Source organism: Aspergillus tubingensis, assembly GCF_013340325.1.
Source record: "Aspergillus tubingensis WU-2223L DNA, scaffold_13, whole genome shotgun sequence".
Taxonomy (NCBI): Eukaryota; Fungi; Ascomycota; class Eurotiomycetes; order Eurotiales; family Aspergillaceae; genus Aspergillus; species Aspergillus tubingensis.
This window is the reverse complement of record NW_023336287.1, coordinates 295,623-316,132: the sequence shown is the minus strand read 5'-3', so window position 1 is coordinate 316,132 and position 20,510 is coordinate 295,623. Positions and strand designations below refer to the sequence as shown.

The 20,510-nt window shown below is 48.3% G+C and overlaps 5 protein-coding genes and 1 non-coding gene across 6 annotated transcripts; 3 read left to right on the top strand and 3 right to left on the bottom strand.

Annotated features, from left to right (window-relative positions):
- Nucleotides 1-516: 516 nt before the first annotated feature.
- AtWU_10401 (RTA1 domain-containing protein) lies at nt 517-1,477 on the top strand (the record flags this gene model as incomplete). Its single annotated transcript, XM_035505505.1, has 3 exons — nt 517-667; nt 719-961; nt 1,014-1,477. The coding sequence occupies 3 exons, from the start codon at nt 517-519 to the stop codon at nt 1,475-1,477; spliced, it is 858 nt and encodes a 285-aa protein (XP_035361398.1).
- Nucleotides 1,478-5,183: 3,706 nt separating this feature from the next.
- AtWU_10400 (class I SAM-dependent methyltransferase) lies at nt 5,184-6,742 on the bottom strand (the record flags this gene model as incomplete). The annotated part of the gene is made up of 11 exons (XM_035505504.1): nt 5,184-5,417; nt 5,467-5,821; nt 5,868-5,898; nt 5,951-5,976; nt 6,033-6,151; nt 6,204-6,239; nt 6,289-6,333; nt 6,388-6,394; nt 6,446-6,499; nt 6,565-6,599; nt 6,686-6,742. 11 exons carry the CDS (start codon nt 6,740-6,742, stop codon nt 5,184-5,186), a joined length of 999 nt encoding a protein of 332 aa, XP_035361397.1.
- A 3,892-nt stretch (nt 6,743-10,634) lies between these two features.
- AtWU_t251 lies at nt 10,635-10,721 on the bottom strand. The gene is given in 2 exon segments: nt 10,635-10,669; nt 10,686-10,721. It is a non-coding gene; the product is annotated as a tRNA-Gly (tRNA).
- A 5,863-nt stretch (nt 10,722-16,584) lies between these two features.
- Nucleotides 16,585-17,015, top strand: AtWU_10399 (DUF2406 domain-containing protein; the record flags this gene model as incomplete). The annotated part of the gene is made up of 3 exons (XM_035505503.1): nt 16,585-16,711; nt 16,764-16,835; nt 16,909-17,015. The coding sequence occupies 3 exons, from the start codon at nt 16,585-16,587 to the stop codon at nt 17,013-17,015; spliced, it is 306 nt and encodes a 101-aa protein (XP_035361396.1).
- A 753-nt stretch (nt 17,016-17,768) lies between these two features.
- On the top strand, nt 17,769-19,617 carry AtWU_10398 (glycoside hydrolase family 72 protein; the record flags this gene model as incomplete). Its single annotated transcript, XM_035505502.1, has 5 exons — nt 17,769-17,846; nt 17,900-17,937; nt 17,988-18,013; nt 18,068-18,817; nt 18,890-19,617. The coding sequence occupies 5 exons, from the start codon at nt 17,769-17,771 to the stop codon at nt 19,615-19,617; spliced, it is 1,620 nt and encodes a 539-aa protein (XP_035361395.1).
- A 101-nt stretch (nt 19,618-19,718) lies between these two features.
- Nucleotides 19,719-20,440, bottom strand: AtWU_10397 (gamma-glutamylcyclotransferase family protein; the record flags this gene model as incomplete). The annotated part of the gene is made up of 2 exons (XM_035505501.1): nt 19,719-20,154; nt 20,415-20,440. The coding sequence occupies 2 exons, from the start codon at nt 20,438-20,440 to the stop codon at nt 19,719-19,721; spliced, it is 462 nt and encodes a 153-aa protein (XP_035361394.1).
- Between the last annotated feature and the right edge of the window lie 70 nt (nt 20,441-20,510).

Genomic DNA, 20,510 nt, shown 5'->3' with positions numbered 1-20,510 from the left:
CTACCACAAAGCAGAGTTGGTAATTGCTTGTTCCTATTTTCCTACTTATGAACGTTATGCTGTCCAATCTCAACAGCTGTCGAAGTATCAGCCTAGCCAGTAATACGTATTGGACCCCACCAGACTCCGATCCCAAATGCCAGGCACACTAAGATTAGAATAAACTTGCTGGCGAGCACTCGGCAACCCAACGAATGCCCTTCACGCAGGGAAGCGATAGCGAGAACGAGTTCAATTATTTGAGGGCTAGTGCGGTTGTCATACGTATATACTATCCTAGGCTGATGAAAGTAGTATTAGATCTAAATTGGTTATTATCATGTTAACGACATAAATTATCCCTATTCCTTGAAGATATGCCAAGTTACCCCAAAAAGGCTGACATGAGTCGAAAAAAAGAGCTGGACAGAGCAGGCATTTAGTCCATCGCATAGCATCCCCGTCATAAAGGCTTTTGAAAGTTGAAACACTTCCTAGAGCACCAGGTTTCTTCATAGCCAGAGATTTGCATGCCCGATGTCTTCACACGAGCTTTATCGCTACACCCCGTCTTTGGCGGCAGCAGTTCTCTTCATAGTTTTGTTCATCTTCATAACAGCCTATCATGCCTACCAAATGGCCCAAGCGCGAGCCTGGTATTTTACCTGCTTTGTGCTGGGCGGAATATGTTCGTGAAGACGCATATCGAGTTACCGGCTCACGCTAACCTACCGCACAGTCCAAATCATTGGATACATTGCGCGTGCATTAGCACATAGCAACACCCAAAGCATACCCATATACGCTATGCAAGCTATCCTAATTTTACTCGCACCACCTCTCTATGCTGCGACGATCTACATGACACTCGGACGGCTTATTACTCTCCTCGACGCGGAAAGACTGAGTCTTGTACCAATCAGATGGCTTACGGCGGTTTTCGTCACTGGAGATGTACTATCTTTTCTTCTGCAAGGAGCTGGTAGGAGATCCATTCTATATCTGTATCTTGATCATACTAATATTTACTCTAGGCGGCGGCATTATGGCCAGCGGCACTCTCAGCGGAATGACCACCGGTGAAAACGTAATCATGGGTGGACTAGCCATCCAACTCATCTTCTTCAGTGTTTTTGTGATAGTTGCGACACTCTTTCACTATCGCATCCATCAAAATCCCACAGAGAAGTCGATGTCTACGTGCATTGCGCGGAGTGGTTGGCGCACCCCTAATTGGGAGACGACTATGGTAGGATTATATATCGCCAGTATACTAATCTTGATACGGTCGGTTTTTCGCATGATCGAGTATGCTGGCGGGAATGATGGATATTTGATGAGCCATGAGGCTTTCAGCTATGTTTTTGATGCGATGCTGATGTTCTTTGCGATGATTGTGATTAGCGTACTTCATCCGTCTAAGGTTCTGGGTTCGGGCAAAGCGGAGAAGGCGGATAAAAGGGAGAGTGTACAGTTGCAGAGGTTGTATTCTGCTTGAGATACACTTATCCACTGGAATATATTTCTGAGATGATGATGTTTAGGGCTCGTCCGTTTCTTTTCCTCCCAGGTGTATTGTTCCCTGCACTTCTTGTGAAAAATCCTGGAACGACCGGTCAGGGATCTCATGCAATGGCCAGGCTATTCAATAAAGCCACATTCCTCACCCATCTTCATGATGAATTGCTAGCACGTAGTCATTCCCATTTGCTTCCCGATTCTAGTGAAATCCGTCTACCCGCGAGTGCATATTTGACAAATACTACCATCCTCGAATTCAAGCCAGGTAGTCACTCGACATCGTATTCCATGCGGTCTACATAATTTGTCTTCTTCTCTTTCTTCGATGTCGATTATTATTTTCCTTCTACATCACACAGCAAGTAAGCAATGACTGCATCCACCAGTACCTTTCAGCTTATGTAACCTGATATATTTGTGTATGTTGAGTCATGGGACGCCCTACCTCTAAGTCACTGTTCTGAAACTCACCCACGATGAAATATACATTAACTGATCTCGTTGGTTGCTGATAAACTGGTCACAAAAACAAGCCCCGATATCGAAATAGGCTCATGGGTCTCATCGAGAGATAAAACGACGATCCAACGCTTTATTCTTCAGCTGGATATGTTCGCAAAACTTCATTACTGTGATCGGTTAGGCCACAGAGCACCCACTACATATATAAAAGATGAAGCACACTTTTGGAAAGCAAAAGAGCACCAGAGCACCGACAAATATCTCCTCCAGAAAGCTTTCAACCGGTGATCTCGAAACCCGAGCTAGAAAATGCAATGTTCATACTCAGAGCTGCAATGACACGAACATCACGGAAGAAGCTCTGCACGTACCAGAGGACAGCGTCGAAGTCTACAAAAACTGGCTTAGCTCATACAAATCCTCCGCAGTACCAATATGACTTGCTGAATCCACAGCAAGATGCGGAGAACAAGTTGAAAGCTTTTCAGAAAGATAGCATACGTTGGAAATGCGACCTTGGACGTCCGAAATGAGCATACTAATTGTTAAGGTCGGGAGTATTATTCTCAAGGCTTTACAAGGAGGAAAGAGTACTGCAATAGTGAATATATGGATGAAAATTTACGAGATGCTCTTCTAAGGAGACCTGCATAAATTAAAGAGCTACGACACCCTAGACCTACTATCCTGTTCAAGCAACAGGTGTTCTTCCATGCAACCCTTCTATTAATTCCGAAGTACACTAGAACACAATCGGAAGACATTGACGACGGGACCTATAAGCAGCATCCCCTATTTATTGAAAGATACGATATGCGGCCATAAGAAGGGACACTATATTGGTTGGTACCACCTCGTCTTCTACGCATGGCTTGCTTCTATTTACAAGTCATCATAGTGGGATAACAACGGACTGTAAGTCTAATAATACATTTTGCATTTACCACGTCTAACTGATAGAAAGGTTACACCATTTCAATGACACTCTGGTCCGAAACCATCTCATCAAGGGCGTTATCGGTAAAATGATTGAGAATTATCTCCGTCAGTGACTAATATTCACTGCCTTACGCTGCCAGTTTAACTGCGCAGCTGAAAATAAGTACCGCCACCTCGCAATTGGCGGGGAACCAGCCTACACACTTCTTGCATGGTATAAATTATAATGGGGGCTCCAGCGAGTGCTGCGAATACCCCACGAATAGTGGTTCACTACACGGATCAATCGACGACAGATTGTCTAAAATACTGACTGTAGGACTGAAGATCCAACCACAGATACACCCCTGCATCGATACATCCTCTATTAATATCATGCCACCCACAGATGACCCAATGTACAAAGCTTTCCTGAATGGATTGTCCAGGGCTTGCGGAGTTGCCAACTAGGCCACCATGACTACAGATAGCACTTAAGTACCCCCCACCCCCCTCTACCACTGTTGTTATCCATTGATATTTCTCCAGATGTGCCGAGCAACAACAATTATTACAACACCATCCCGGAAAACCCTCACACGGGCGCGAGACTTTGTTCTGGAGACATTATCACCTTCAAGACCAGTGACCCAGTAGGCTATCCTTTTCCATCTATGGAGCTTCTCAATATACAGTGGATTCTCCATCGAGTTCTTGCTCTCAGCAGTGCCGCCAACGCGACCGATGATGAACTCTTCCCCGACCCAGACATATCTCTGGGACGTGGTTCCACATTTGGGGTATATGGAGAGGATTCCGACTGAAATAGCGAGGTGGAAGCGGAGAAAGAAGCTCACGTAGAGGTTCTATAAACGGTTGGTTGTGTAAGTCCGCAGGAAAATGGCATGATACTGTGGCTGCAAGCCGGTGGGCTGGCGCCAGGAGTAGTAAGTGCTAAGCCTCCTGGTCAGGGCAGTGAGGACACGAGTAATAGGTAGTCAAAATCGGAACCGATAACAGTCGTTGGTACATCATTCTCAGTATTTCAGGGATATCGAATGACTAATTTGTTTTGGTCTCAAGAGAAAAAACGGGACAAGATATTACTTTGTTGAGTGGTCTATTTGCGTGCGACAAGTGAATATTTACTTCGGACTGTTATGATGGAGGATCCAGTCCCACTGGCGGAGCATATCTGAAAAGAGCAGAGACTGATCGGGGCAGATATAGTAGTGGTCGGTGGTCAGAGAAGGATGCTTATAATGATAACAGTATGGCACTGTAGCCGTTCAAATCTACTACACATCATAATGTTATTAAGTACCATCCATGTGCTTGTCACTTGTTCCCTCTGGGTATATAATATAAAGTATAACGAAGACAACCAGGAGCTCAATGACAAGAAATAAGATCAAACATTTACGAGCAGGATCAGATGAGTAGGAGTCCGAGAACCTCAACAAGAGTGGGAACAATGGAAACATATATCAATTAAAGATGTCAGGGGATACACAATATCCATTCAGCTAGTTTGAAATTGGCGAATCAACTTTCATTTGGTTCTATAGCCGTAGCGCATAACACACTCAACGAATTTATTGTAGCTCTTGTAGACCACTTATACAATCCAACAATAATGATACGCGTGCTTCTAATCCCTAACATCATGACAAAATTGGACTTGTCAGCATTGAAGTGTCCTACCACCCCGCATCAGTCTACATTATTGCGAGATTCCAAATCCACATAACATAGTACTACTTGATGAGTGTCAACCTCCCCAGCATCAATCCTAATTGATAAAGATCAGCTTGTCACCCCACACCAACTACCCCTCATGTACATGCGAGCAACACACGATCGAGACCCAAATGGCGAAGTCGCACCCACACAAAAACCCGACGCAGACAACAACATCGTGCCACGACATATTCAATGTGATATGTTTACATGAGGAAGGGTTTTCACGGTTAGGGATTGGGGGGAGGTTAGTAGGGGATATGTGGTTTAAATGAAGAGGGGGATTAGGGGATGGTTATGGGTGATGACTAGTGGTATGCAGCATCGGAATCAAGAGTATAGAGTGTCGGTGAATTCCCTCAAGCAGAGGGGGATAAAGTATGGTGGTGTATTCATTGTAGGTCACCCTACATCGTATTCAACAAGCATTATGATAAGTAGTACTGGACATGACGTGAAAAGACGCTTAATGAATGGGCTCATATCACATGATCCGAAGGAGAAAAGCCCCGATAATCAAAACAACCGACACCAGACAAAATGAGAGATGCTCACACCACATGTCATTCCGGCCGCTGCCCGTACACAATGTGCACTTTCGTGTACAAGTGGTTATTCAAGTCGCGCAACTCCTGTTTCATGCCGGCGACAAAAACTTCAATCTCCGTTCTTTCCCAGCCCATCACGCGCGTGAACAGCGCGTAGCAGTACGGACCCAGCGCCTCGAACATGTTGACTTGGTGATAGCGACCGAGATCTTTCATCTTGGGGTCCTTCGGCCAGGGGCTTTGGGGGAGCTGCGACCGTCAGTCTGGATATTAAGCCACAATGTGTCGGGAATCATACCTTGAAGATCTCTTCCCGGACATTGACGAAACCGGCCTTTTCCATCTTCTCCTTCCAGCTGTGCACACTGGTCATATCTTTTCCATACTCCCGAGCGCAGTCATGCATATAGACTATACCCTCTAGCAGATTCTTGGCCCTTAAATGTGTATCGTCGTCCGAGTATGTGTTGACCTCCATGGAGGCCATTTCCATCCATCCTCCCGGCTTCAGATTTTCTAGAGCTTGGCGATAGAGGTTGTCGATATCGCGAACGCAGCCTTCTAGCTCCCGACCGTGAATATAATCAAAAGGTTTGCTGTAGGACCACGGTTGCTCAAAATCATCGACTTCGAACCGGCAATTCGGCGGAATCCTGCACGGTCAGTGGCGGGACCTCAATGGCAGCTGGCAATACCTACCAGGACGGTTGAATTGGACTGAGATCGTTTCCTGCGTCATCTTGTCAGTGATCCATCATTCCTAGTCGTGTCGCTCATCGTACCGATCACTTCTGCCTCGGGATGCTCGCTGCCAGCACGCATTAGCGCTATTGATTGTCAGAGGTATCACATGTCCCTGCTTACTCGGCATAGTCGATCGCCCAGATTCCCGTGCCGGTTCCAATGTCTAGTACGCGCGCGGGATTCTTGATGGGTGCTCTATTCAGCTCTCCCTTGAAGAGCATGCGATAGATGTGGTGGCTCTGTTCCGGTCAACGCTGAACTCGCCCGTCGGGTTCAGAATGCGCCACTAACCAGGTCGAGACGATCTTGTTCTTGTTCATCATTGGGCTGTGAGATCAGTAGGGGCGATGCGACGTGGATGATCGAATGGGCATACCAGGACGTATTCTCCCTCGTGGTAGGAATGGTATCTGCGACCGTTCTGCGACACTTAGCCGAGGCTCGACGAAGGGTGGGTGCGGAGGGGTTCCTGTACCTCATATCTGGAAGGGTTAGTTGTCGCAAAGCGGAGTGGCGGGACAGGAAGAACCTACGCATAGTTCATGGCACTGGACGTGATGCTGGTGGTGTAGCTGGCATCGCCCAGCCTGTGATTGCGGTCAGCGCGAACCGTTGGAACCAGACGTCGGGAAGGTCGCGGGTAGGAACTTACGAGCCGGGATAGGTGGAGTCATTGTCGCTGAAGTTCTGTGGTGGGGGGTAAACAAAGTTAGAGCTGACAAGAGAGCAAAGTCAAATTGAAATTTGGGGAGGGGGGATGGAGAGATACGCACATCAGGTTCAATGACGCTGGATTCCGGGGGAGGAGGAGGAGCGCGGTCGGAACACATGGTGGATTGAGAAAAGAGGGCGATGACGGGCGGGCGATGCGGGAAGGGATGGGAAAAATAAGTTAAGAGGGTCGTCGAGTTGCTGCTCTCTAGTGATATCGTAATAATAAGCAACGGTGATCAGATCCCCCACTAATTAAGTTTCAATGCCCCAGAATAATAAATAAATAAGATCTGTCGAACAAGGAAACAAGGTGGGAGTTTCCAGAACACAAGAATAAAGGGGAGGGATGGGGGTAACCCGGTGGAAGTTGATTTCCCCAGGGCTAGACTGACGACTAGAAGCCACGAGAAAACAAGGAAGAAGTACAGTACCGAAAGCAACTATTTCCACCGCACGATCAGATCGAGATTAGCACACCGGGGAAGACCCAATATGCGACCGGGGGGGTGGAAAAGGAGTGTCTTTACCCAGTTGAGTAAAGTAGAAGGGATTTAAGGTATGACTTTTGACTCGTAAGTGGTGGGATACGCCGTGATGGAATGAAAACTGGCAGAAGAGCAGAGTATTCGAGGGATAAGCAGGACAAGAATAAATGCCAATGGACGAAAATAGGTTGATGATAGAAATGAAAAACAGAAAAAATAAAAGGACGTGCCTGCAGCCAACACCTTTAGATTAATTAAAGAAGCGATGAACCAGGCCCGAGGTCAAGCTGGTCAAAAAAAACCCCATGCGCGATGACCGTTTTAACCCTCAACCATTCGTCCATCGGTGTTCAGGGCCTGTAAGTAGGACTAGTAAGGACTAGTAGTGTGTACAGTAGTGCCCGAGAGGACTAAAACTATCGGGCTTCATTTCATCTTCCACCCTCCTGACCCAGTCAGTCAGTCCTTGGCCGACTGGCGGTCGCTTACGGGGATGCAGCAGGGCAGCTACTGGCGAAGCAACAGAACAACAGCTGCTTGTTGGTCCGTTCGGTTGGCGCTGAACGACTATCCATCCCACTAACTCTCCTTGTCCGCCTATCGGGGCCAGCCGGATTCTTCTCCGCCTGCATCGACTTTTTTTTGTTACGGGGAGGTGTTCTAGTTGCATTATGAGGTTTGATTTCTATATTATTTATTTTATATATCATTTATTGGCTGATTTAATCTCTCGATTTTCATCATATAGATATCATATACTCTGTGGATATCCCAGTGTATACACACATCTCTCGAATCTGCCCTAAGCAGTCTGAAGAAAAAAGGAGAGCGACACATGGCTATCCGCACTAGTAGCCGACCTCGACTCCTCCCTCCCCCCATAATTGATTGACTGGGTAAAAGTCCCGCGCAGAGCAGAAGAAAATGATCAAATACAGCATCGATCATCATCACTACACCTGGACTAGATCGACATTGGACCTGTTCTGCACACTCCCCTGCAGCGAATCGCCATTGCAGCTCCAGCGGACCCAGAGTCTTTGCCCAGAGTCTATTTCTTGCCATGTGCCATGACCCTCGGGCTAAAGAACCACGTCAATTCCCTGAAGAATCTCTATATGGGCAACTTGCCATTCGGAGGCAAGTTTCTCCTGCTGCTGCTGCTGCTGCTGCTGCATACACAAGTACTACAGTGTACTTTTTTGCACTTCAGCCTGCAGCTTCCCTGCCAGTGCCAGCTCTCCACGCATCCTCTACAATCCCTTCATCGGGTTTAGTCGATCGCACGGCCATCCGTCGCTGCCACGATCGGGGAATCCATTCATTAATTAGTATGTCGGCCGAATGGAGACATGAGTGGCGGGCAGCAAATTCGATGGATCGCGCACATCACATTCCCTCAAATTTGAACTAGTAGAAAACTATTAGATATAACTATCCAGCTCAAACCCCCCTCGGCTGCCTTCGTATGCCTTGCTTTTCTCCCGCCCTGCGTGGTTGATCCATTCCTCGCCCCTGGATGGTCACTTTTCTCCCTCTTCTTCGACCAACTGACCATGATTTTCCTTGTCTCTTCGTCTTGAATAATAAAAAAAACCCTGCTGCCCACCGGGCCCCTCAGACCCTCTAGCGGCTGTGGAGTTGCCTCCATGCCTCCACTCCACTAGATCCAGATTCTCACCAATAAGCCCCCCTGGAGAACTTCTTCGTGCCGTCCGTCCATTTCGCCATGTCACCGTCGATTCTTCAGGCTTAGCAGTCGGGTCCACTCCCTTCGGCTCGTCCCATGCTCTACGATCCTTCACCGTTATGCCTGCGAGTCTACGTTTTGAGTAACCACAGCACCTCGCCTGTCGCTGATCGGCCTAAAAAGTGTTCGCGCTGTTACCCTGCAACAGTGGCATGACAATGTCATCACCGTCGCTGCATTGAGTATTGAATTCGCCTCTATCTATATACTATCGACTGTTCCTGGTTACCCCAACGTCGATCTGCCAGGCAATAGACAATCACACGTGGTTCTCAATATCGCAAAAGTCATGCTGGACGACAGGAAAAGGTTTCCGATCGAAGAAAAGAACAATTCCACGTCAGCCATGACGTTTGTCGAGTTCTTCAGCAATCGCCACCCATGCCGATTTATTCCCGGGGACTAAGAATTTTCGTGCTAGTTTCTGCCTGGCACACATCCTGGTCGAATGAACGTTGATCTGGCGGAGATGGATGGACCAGCAGCTGGTTAGTACTTTGGTGCTAGCTACAAAGTACCTCCGAGCCCTCCCCGCCCGAATCCCGAACCGACTTTCCCCGTATTTCCGTGCGAATCAAGCGCAGAAAGGGTTTATGTGAGGTTAATACGCCTACATACAACAGTAAACGGCCAGGGATCGCTCTTGCCCAATCTGGCATTGTGCTGGCTGCGTATCCAGTCACACGCCACGACACCCTTTGGCCGCTCGGGGTCACGCAATGCCTGTCAGCCCATCTCTTGTTCGCGCCTCACCATCTATCCCTATAAGGATTGAGTTGCATCGCAGTTCTTTGTTTACTCACAGCCATATAGGAGACACGACGGCCAGAACTGGTAGCCACAGGTGTTTGCTAGCACCTCATCGGCGGTCTCTTTGTCAGGGACGGGAAACGGCCCGAACCACTGATCGTGATGGGCCTAACCTTAACATTCGTTGATATACCTTCATTTGCGGGCTTGGAATTGAAGGAATGCATCAAATCTCAGCTGATTGGACCTCCCAGCCGGCTCTCCTCATTTCAATAACTCACTGAGGTATAATTGTGTCCGGCCTGGATGCTCCATCAAGTCATTGCTCCGAAGTCTAAAGCGCGCACGCATCTGTGCGAATACGCCCGTCCTCAGGTAAAATCAGTACAGCTGCCGGGATATTTCTGGCCAAATGTCTGGGATTGTGCTCGGCAAGGCTGTTGTCTGACTTTGTCGCGTCAACGACATGCAACGGATTGCGAAAAGAAGTCGGAGTTTTTACCGGCTCTACTATATCATCCACCAGTAGTAGAATTGTATTCAATGGCCGGCGGTTGACGCCGTTCCACGTCAATAGTAAAGACACTAAACATTTAGACCTCTCAATGCAAAGGCAGTCGCGTATTGATTTTTCAGGTCGTGTACTCCGGATCACATGAGCGAAAGCGCTCTTCTAGACCAATAACAGCCGATGGCAGTTCAAAACCCCCTGGCCAGTTGAATAAGTGTGCATGCCTCCAAGCGCAATTCCAATGACAAATGGTTGACAACCTACAGTTATTGCAAGAGGCATTGCAGGTGACAACTCGTGCCACTCACCGATAAAGGAAAGAGACAAGCAAGGGATCCTGCTGGTTCCTTGGTTGAACGACGATCTTTCAGCTACCCGCACCCCCACGAACCAGTCGGCCAACCGTGCATGTTGTGCAGCTGGTCGCATCACATACAAATCCATCACGCATACTAAGTACATCCCGGCATTTGCGCTCGAAGAAAAAAAAATTGAAAAAAATAAAACACATATGCGTTAGCTGGGAGTCGAACCCAGGGCCCAACCTCACGATAATCGAATCATGGAAGGGTTGAATGTTACCGTTACACCACTAACGCTGGCAATAGTACATTTTTGGCACTTATGATATTATAACGTTATGAATATAGTTAAGAACAAAGCAATGAGTAACTTTCGGCAGTTGCTCAGGAGTATCCCGGGGATCCATAGATTCATCAAATTTAGACTATCCGATCACTCTCCAGCGGTCAATCACTGAGCGGATGCCACGTCACCCGACGAACCGCCAGGGATTCATTCAAGCGTGTGAAACCCGAGACTGACTGACAGACAAGAGCTAGTCTAGGTAACTGTACAGAGTAGACTCCTACCCTTTTGAACAAAGATCCAATGCAAGTACACACGGAGTCGTATGACATCCTCCGAACAAACCCTCCCCAAGAAACCACCACTCAACCACACCACCCCAACCAAACCAAACCTCACGGACGGCACGGCTCTCATCCCGTGTCTTCCCCTGCAAGAGCCAATCCATGTGGTTGACAGCCTGTGGAGACAAGGCGGGCTACTCTGTGCCCTCGCTACGTACACTAGTCACTACCGTGTACACCGTTCGAGTTGATGGAGAACGAGACGACGCTCATTGCCCAATGCGGTAACAGGTGTCTGGGCGGACTTTTGTCTTCCTTCCTCTTCCCGTGTTCGACTAATCCTTCCTTTTCCTCCATCCCTGCTAGTTTTGGGGGTATATCACTCTCGGCTTATTACGGTCAGATACTGCATGTTAAGCATGTTGCAGCTGCGGGTGACTAACAGCCAGCCCGTGACAACTAATTAACTACAGTTTGTGATGTGTGAACATTGAACAGATTGTCGAAAGTTAGCACCACAGTAAGTTAGCTAGCCTCAGATAGCTGCTAGTTACCGTCGGATACCTCTCAACTTCTGTTGGATGGAACAAAAGTCCCTACCAATTGCACCTACATCATCTTTAGTACCGTGGACTGTCAGCAGCATAAGCACCAAACTGAAAATAATCATAACAGTCCGTGCACCCGCTTATCCCACAGACAGGATTCATTATCTCGCAGATTAATGCAGTACGTACTTTCATTAGTTCTGTGTGGACCAAATCTGCCGGTCAAGTCACGAGACTAACTCGACACGACACAACTCACTCTTTTTGTGATGGAGGCTGCAGCCCGCAGGATTCAAGATGCCGCGGGCGCGGACTTCTTCCGGTCTCACTTTTCTTTCGCTTCTTTTCTCTTCTCCTGTAATGATAGTGACTGGATGGATTAGTCTGCTGTACCGCGCGGGGTATAGTGAAGTCTTGGCGTCCAGTGAGCTTGGTTTGAATACGAGATGTAGCAAGTAGTTTGTTTTGTTGTGTTGTTCACCGGTTTTTGGGCTTGAAAGTGTCTTTCTCTTACAACTGTTGGTTGGGATCTTCTTTTTTTGTTCTTGATGGGGGATGGTGAGTGCAGTGGTGCTTGATACTACCGTAGATAAATGCATGCTTATACGACATGCTGCTTATAGTGATAAACTGGATGATGGGTATGATGAACGGTTGCTTCAAAATGTGGATTTCATCTTTGAATCCAACCAAGCTTTGTCCGTCTTTGCCAACAATGATCACAAAAGATAGTTTCGTATTGCCGTACTCGTAGAATACTCTCCGAAAAACAACACACTTAGCAGTTCGCTGTGACCTGTGACTTCTCGACGCAGATCTGCGAGGCGATCTTAGAGCCTCAAACTTGAATATATATATGATCTGGATCAATTGAGAGATTTATCAATCTCCTGATCTACCTACGTAAGCCTGGTCGGAACTATGTCATCTGTCTATTCACTGTCATGGTATATATCTGCTGTGGAATTCATGTCACGATTGAAGTATATTTAGCAACAAACACGTCAATACTAACATAACCAGTTACTGGGCACATATCGCACGAATATATATCACTTGTTCAAGCAGTACTGGTTAGCTAAAATATAAATCAGTTCTTATCATGCTATTGGGGGATTCGCCTCGCTCGATCAGAATTCATCCACCACTATTTCCTGATGTGCGCACACAGCCTTGACAAGGCACTCCATTGACAATGTATTTTGGGAAACCAATCGCGAACTTCGAGTCATGTTCCTGGACATCTTGCAGGCATGTTTGATGATATTGTTAGTATTCTAGCCGCGATTACCTACTGAGTTCAAAAAGCTATGCTGATCTGATCTGTATTGCCGGACGAGTCGCTCGATTCCAGTGTGCACATCCGCAGCAACAAGCAGTATTCTTTGGATGGAAGCTTCAGATGGAGTATATAGTGTCAGGATGAAAAGGATATACTTCGATTAGCCTTGTCCATCATGTATAAATCAGAGTTGGTGTCATTATTGCACGAATTTCCTTGCTCCGTTCCTCGATGTAGGGGACTAGTGCGCAGCGTTAAGGAAGGCTAATTATATACCATAAAGCTTGCTCGTTACAATGACTCTTGAGGTATGTAAAGTGGAACGACTAACTCGAACCATCTTAATCGTATTGTTATGTTCCAGCAAGCTATCTTCTACCCTACTACCCCTTGTCACTTGCCCTCATCACAGTATTGTGAGACAATACTACGAACTATAGATCTCTTTTCTGTAATTTTAAGAATATCAGTGTTTTCGCCACTGAAGTATCATAGATAACCACTTTGAACGAGGTCCATTCTGGATGTGGAATATGCTTGAGTATGCGAAACCTCAGGTCAACACTTTCTGTCATTGCAATGCTGCGTAAAGCCATGAGCATTGCTAGGAACATTCTAACTGGGTAGATACTGGTCGATAACTACCAGAAACACGATTCATGTGTCGCACTGCTCTTTTCTATCCATCGTGAAATATAGAATATCGTTGCCTGGTTCTCGATCCATCCAACGGAAAAATATATATTTCCCCAATTTAGGCTCCATGAATCATAGACGGATGTCTTAGAATTCACACTTACTAGCATCTACTAGTTGTACCCACACCACTGTCCTTCGCATTTTCACTATTCATTGAACAAGTCCTCTTGTGAGTGATGTTGCGGTCTACGTACGATTCCACCCAAGTGCGCATCCGTAAATGTGTGAGCGTTTCTAGGAAGTCCTGGAGAATGTCTTGAAACATCTATCTTTGAAAATATATGTTCGATCTACGGCTTCTAGACATTATATATATTTGGGATGTAGCTCTCAGATGCAAATAGCATGCGAATTTACATTGTTGTAGATGCGCTTTCGGCTTCCTTCATTGGCTTCGGGTGGCAGAAACTATACTTGTCACATATATATAGTATATTCGTACTTGACATGGCCAATGTGAGGATCTGATCTCACATCCACCTATGATTATAAGACATGCGCGTTCTGAGTGTGTCGACTCAGGATCCAAGTCTTTTACTGGATAGCTCAGCGGTATTGGATTTCGAAAGAAATTACTCCTGCAGCGCACCAGGAGCGGGTTCTGACAATTGAGGCAGAAATTGTGCGTATTACTTTCAGTTGGAGCAGTCTGGGGCTTCAGCTCGTAGAACTAGTTTCTAGCTTGAGACTTTGTTTCAAAGCACGCCAGAATTCTGAGACAATGGTGGACTAAATTTGGGAGTCTAGTTCCATCTAGATGAGGATCGAGAGATAGTAATCAGTCTATATTTAGGTGCCATTTAATTGATGGGAGACAGTTGACGGCAGTATCCTGCACGACTGAACTTCTCTAATACTAGCACAAGTTTCACAGACTAGCATTGTTGGTGCCTGAGGGCCAGAGCAGACATACATATATCCATGAGATATGAACAGGGGGGATGTCCATCCACCAGTGTTGAACATCGATCGCATTGGCAAGATGAAAGCCTGCAAAGGATTTCTAAATCATAAAATCTAGATCAATTAAATTAGATAATCGCTGTCGAACCATACCGAGGTTCAGATTCTGGTTCCATTGTAGGGGCTGCAGAAAACATGGCTCACATGTAAGCTTAAAGGCTATCTAAAGATGAACCACACCTACCATGTGAACGCAGAACAGGCACAACCCAGAGTAGAATAAACTATGTATGTTTCCGTGGTTCATCGGACGATTCAGCAGACAATCACTGAGCTCACTCCACACCACCCCAGTGTGTTTGCTATGGAACAGGGCTGACGGAGCAGCTTACGTACCACAGCGGAAGTGTCAACCTCGTGCCATCGCACGTCAGGAAGCTAATACTGCAGATTGAACTACACAGTTGCTCCTTATGGAAGCCAATTCCGAAGATCAATGGAAGAAGACGCTTAAATCCGACCTTTGGAGTCATGACCCACCTTTCTGGAAGCTGGAAGAACGCGCAGCTGACGTTGACATTCAACATTCCATGAGTAAAGAGTTGGTAGTATGTATTATCAAGTTTCATCCCTATGGGGCCAAAACTAGCAATGCTTTGCCCATGCAGAAAAAAGCACACCGGGAATGCGAGGAACCGACATCCTGCATAACTGTGCCTCGGAATTTTTATTTCCCTCCTCTGAGACAGCCCCATTGATCGCTCTGAGAATTTATCCGATGGGATTTCCACAGCACGGTGTGCCGCCTATCATTGATGCTCGGACGGAAGTTTCTATATCCTGATTGTTAAGCAGAAGCATGTTCTATATTTATCATGCATGGCTGAGCTGCTCTTAGACATATCAAGCGCACTAAAATGGCGATCGAGTTGAGCGACGGCGATCGGAGAAACAATTAACAATGCCCGCGATATCGATTCGTCGCCTGATTTTTGAGTAACTTGGTCTATTTTTACTCGGTGAAACAGCGTCTCAGCCAGGAACCGTTACGAACTTACGACACAACCAACACGGGCCATAACGCGGCGAGCCCCTGATCCTCGGGGCCCCCGTCGTTCACGAGCCGAGGTGATCGTTTAGCGGGACTCGCGGATCAACAGGCGCGACCGTGTTTCAGATGTCACCATGACAAGGTGGCTATGAGTAATTCCAGGCGATGTGCCGTGTGTTAGTGTCATCCGGCAATGATGGGCCGCCAAGAGCGGTTGGAGTGCAGTGGAGAGAGACAGACAACTCACTGACAGAGCATCTCATACCTACTGTGATTCATTACTACGTACAGATCGACCCTATTTCGACCGAGTCGTGGTTCTAGACCTGTGGGCTTGGCAACCGCAACAACGACCTTTGCGTACATTCCAGAGGATGAAACACTGCATCAGGCACGGGCATGCCGGATCGAGCGAGACCCTGACAGAATTTGGGGCGGCCCCTGATGATGTGCGGACTCAAAGCGTCATCACCCATTTGGACCTGCCAGGAACAGCAACGTTGGAGCCAATCGCGGATGCAAATCTGGCTGCCTAGAATAGCAATTGCCACGGCCTCAGCCCCCGTGATTGCGCGGCCCATCTTTTTTGCGGCCAGGGGATTAGACACTTCTATTGGCCGAAACCCCGGATAAGCCTTGGGTTTTGTGCAGTAGTGGAAGCTTGGCAGGCTATTACACCAATAATATCTCTCGATTACCTCAGAGGAGGGTGCGGGCCTGCTAACGTCACGGACCTGCTTCCATTGCCTCCCCCTCCGCTCATCCTTCCATCCCAGCCCGGGCGGCCGCGTCACAGACCCGGCTGGAAAGGCAACAAGGCTCGCAACCTCATGCCCATCATTGGCCGGTCTTGCGTGATGCTGCAGGTCAGCTTCCAAACTCAGTCGCCCATGCTGACATTTTTCATGCAGCTGGGCTGCTTCTTGCATTTATAGGCCCCGTCTGGCATGTGTCTTCCCACCACTTCCGACTCACTCCACCTTTTCCATCTGTCATCTCTACCTAGATTCTTTCTTATATCTTATCCGTGGTTCCTTCTTCTCTGGCCAAGGTTTTAGCCATCTACCAACACGAGAAAAAGATTCATTCCTATCCTATCACATCACAATGTCTGCTGCTGCTCCTCCTGCTCCCCCGGTTAACCCTGACCGGCCCGAGACGGGTCACTCGGCTGGCAAGAGTTCCCTGTCCAGCAAGTCGGACCCGAACCAGGCGTTGAGAGGTGAAGAGGCTGGTATGTGAATATAGCAGTGGCTTGTCTGATCTCTTGCTAATATGGTAAACAGTGTACAGCGTTGGATCGAGTGGATTCTCTCTACGCTCAATGCAGCATCGCGACCGCGAGGGCAAAGTCATCAGTACGTTTATCACATCGCCATCTCATCATTGAAAGAGATAAGGATATGCCAGCTAACTTGCATGTCTCTGCAGCTGAACCCGACTTGTCCAACCCTACCCGTTACCGATTTGAGCGGCCGCTGGACACCATTCGATCGTTCGAGGCAGCCATCGAGCGACGTCGTCGTGAGGCCATGTAAGATGCGACATGGCGTGTGAATATACTGCGAATGATGTTTGATTCTTGTGATTACGTTTGGATTCGGCGCTGGACGACATATGGATATGGACATGGATATGATTTGGTTTGATTGAGCGTGTATATTACTTTACTGGGTATGCTTCTGGAATGTTACCTGCTATCTTATCACATACTCTTCATGCGGTGTTCGCAATGAAACCTAACTACAGTTCGCACTGATCGACAACTACTTGACTGTATCGACCTCCCAAGACTCTTCTCGCTTCCGGACAAATAAACAACGCCCTGGCAGCTTCCGCCACTCTTGGCACGCTCATTATTCTCTGACCGACCAACAGGCGAGGTCTTGGCCGTACATATAGTTTATCCGGTCCTCGACTCCGACCCACTGCTTGCCTCTATCCGGAGATAAGCATCCACTTCACCAAGACGCTATCCGCCACTACACCATGTTTTGGGATAACGTCCCACCCAATAGCCACTCACACTCACCGTATAGGTCTTGTTTGCTTGGCTCAATATTGGACTTTTCAGGCAGCTATACTTGGCTTGATCTTGGCGTGTCGCAAAGGTCATGGCAGGGGCGTCGGTTACGGTGTGATTGAGTTGTGGGTGGACAGAGGAGAAGAAAAGGCTGCTGTTTAAATGTCTGGTGAAAGCCCGGGGGTGTTTGAGTTTGGAACTCCGTCATTATAGTCGCTCGTTTGATATCAGTCGCTCTTTTATACATCCATTTTGTTTGTTCGTTACCATGAAACTGTCTCTGGCTGTTGGAGCAGCCCTGATGGGCTCTGCTCTTGCAGTGGATATTGATCCTATCGTCATCAAGGTAAACCAGCTCAGCCCAGCCTGAGATGTTGATCCTAGCTAACGACAGTCCAGGGTTCCAAATTCTTCTACAGCAGCAACAACACCCAATTGTACTCTCCCATTACCCATAGACCCTACTCATTCAAACTAACCATACCAGCTACATCCGCGGTGTCGCCTACCAAGGCACGTACCTCCAACCATCACCCCCCAACTACAGTATCTAACATATTCTCCTAGAGGACTACACCGGCAACTCATCCTCCAGCTACACCGACCCCCTCGCCAACCCCACCCTCTGCAAACGCGACGTCCCCATCCTGCAAGAACTCAACACCAACGTAATTCGCGTCTACGCCATCGACCCCACCAAAGACCACAGCACATGCATGAACCTGCTCGCCGCCGCCGGCATCTACGTGATCTCGGACCTGTCAAACCCAACCCAATCCATCGACCGCTCCGACCCGGCCTGGGAAACCAGCCTGTACACGCGCTACACGAACGTCATAGACGAGCTCATCCAATACAACAACACATTGGGCTTTTTCGCCGGCAACGAAGTCTCTAATGACGTCGCTACCACGGATGCCAGCGCCTTCGTCAAAGCCGCCGTCCGGGATACGAAAGCCTACATCAAGAGCCAAGGATACCGGTCCATTGGTGTTGGGTATGCGACTAACGATGACTCCGACATTCGGGACAATATGGCGGATTACTTTAACTGTGGGAGTGAGGACGAGAGTATCGACTTCTGGGGATATAACATCTACTCCTGGTGCGGGGAGTCGAGTTATACCAAGTCCGGGTTTGATAAGCGGACGGAAGAGTTTAGGAATTACTCCGTCCCGGTGTTCTTCTCCGAGTATGGATGTAATGAGGTCCAGCCGAGGAAGTTCACGGAGATCAAGACGCTGTTTGGGGAGAAGATGAACGATGTTTGGTCCGGTGGTATTGTGTATATGTACTTCCAGACGGATAATGATTACGGTAACCCTCTCCCCTTCCATTGCCCTTGTTCACTGCAACAACCAAAGCACCGTTAACTAATCACATGGATAGGCCTCGTCTCCGCCATCGACAGCACCAGCGTCTCCAAACTCGCCGACTTCACCTACTACTCCTCCCAAATGGCCAGCGCCACACCCACCGGCACAAACAAAGCATCCTACACGCCCACCAACACCGCCCTGGAGTCCTGCCCAGCTGTATCCTCTAAATCCTGGCTGGCCACATCTTCTCCACTCCCCCCAGCCCCCAACGAACAACTCTGCACCTGCATGGAGAATGCCTCCGGATGCGTGGTCAAAGACTCAGTCTCATCCAGCGACTACGCAGACCTATTCAGCACTGTGTGCGGAATGACCTCCTGCGATGGCATCTTGCATAACGGTACCACGGGTAAGTATGGCGCGTATAGCATGTGCGGCGCAAAGGAGCAATTGAATTTCGTCCTCGATAAGTATTGGACGGAGCAGGGGAAGAAGGCGAATGCGTGTGGGTTTGGGGGGTCTGCGACCACGACTAGTACTGTCAAGGCGACGGGGACGTGTAGCGCGCTGATGAAGGAGGCTGGGACGGAGGGGACGGGGACGGTTACGAGTAAGCCGTCGGCGACAGCGGCGGGAAGTGGAAGTGCGAGTGGAACGGCGGGTGTGAGTGCTGTTGGGTCGGTAGGGAGTGCGGGTTTGGGAAGGGGAAGTGTGATGATGGTTAGTGTTGGGGCGTGGCAAGTGGGTGTGTATGTTGTTACGGGTGTTGTGGCGGGGTTGGGGATGGTTTTGCTGTAGATGTATAGTTAAATCAAGTAGGTGTGTAGGGGACATCGCTCTGAAGAAAAGCGGCAAAGGAAGAACGAAAACATCCAAACCACCAAACGAAGACTATTAAATCACAACCCTACCCTCCCACCCATCTGCCTCCCCCAAAGCACCCGATCAAACCGCCTCTCAACCAGCGCCTGCGCATCCCCCGCATACACAAACACCTTCCCCTCAGCCTCGTCCGGCTGCTCCTCATCTGTGAAGAAGATCAAACAATCCACGGCTTCATACGCATTCGTCTCATAACGTGCTAGTTTCTCTGCCTCTTCCTCGGACTTGACTAGGTACGCAGAGCCCGATACCACTTGTCCTTCGTTCCCAGTGATAAGGGCGGGGTAATCGCCCCATTTAGCAATGGCGTAGCCTGTTACTTCTGCTTTGCGGAGGCGTGGCTCCTCGGGTAGATCAAGGATGCGTGCAACTTGCGTTGGGGAGGTTAGGGTTCCGTAGAAGAAGTAGTATATTGGGAAGGTGGGTGGGGGTCGGAGGGGTTTGTTGTTCTGGCTGAAGGGGAGTAGTGGGGTGGGTGGGGGTTTTCTGGTTTAGATATGGTTCTGGGGGTGGAGGAGGAGGAAGTGGTGGTCTGGCGGGTTCTTGGGTGTGGGGTGTTTTGTTCTGCATGAGATGTATGAGATGGAAGTGATATTGATTGATTATAAGGTTGAAGGCTTAGATGTAGAACGAGTGCAGGAGTGAATTGCTGCGTGTGAGCTACGACAGGCAACACAATGATGGTAGTTAAGGCGGTGAAGGAGACGTAGTACTAGAGATCGGCCACATAAAGGTGCATGGAATCTCAGATAGCGAGGGTGGGCAGATTGCTGCGCAAGTTCACTGTGCAGGACTGGCTTCTTAGGTGT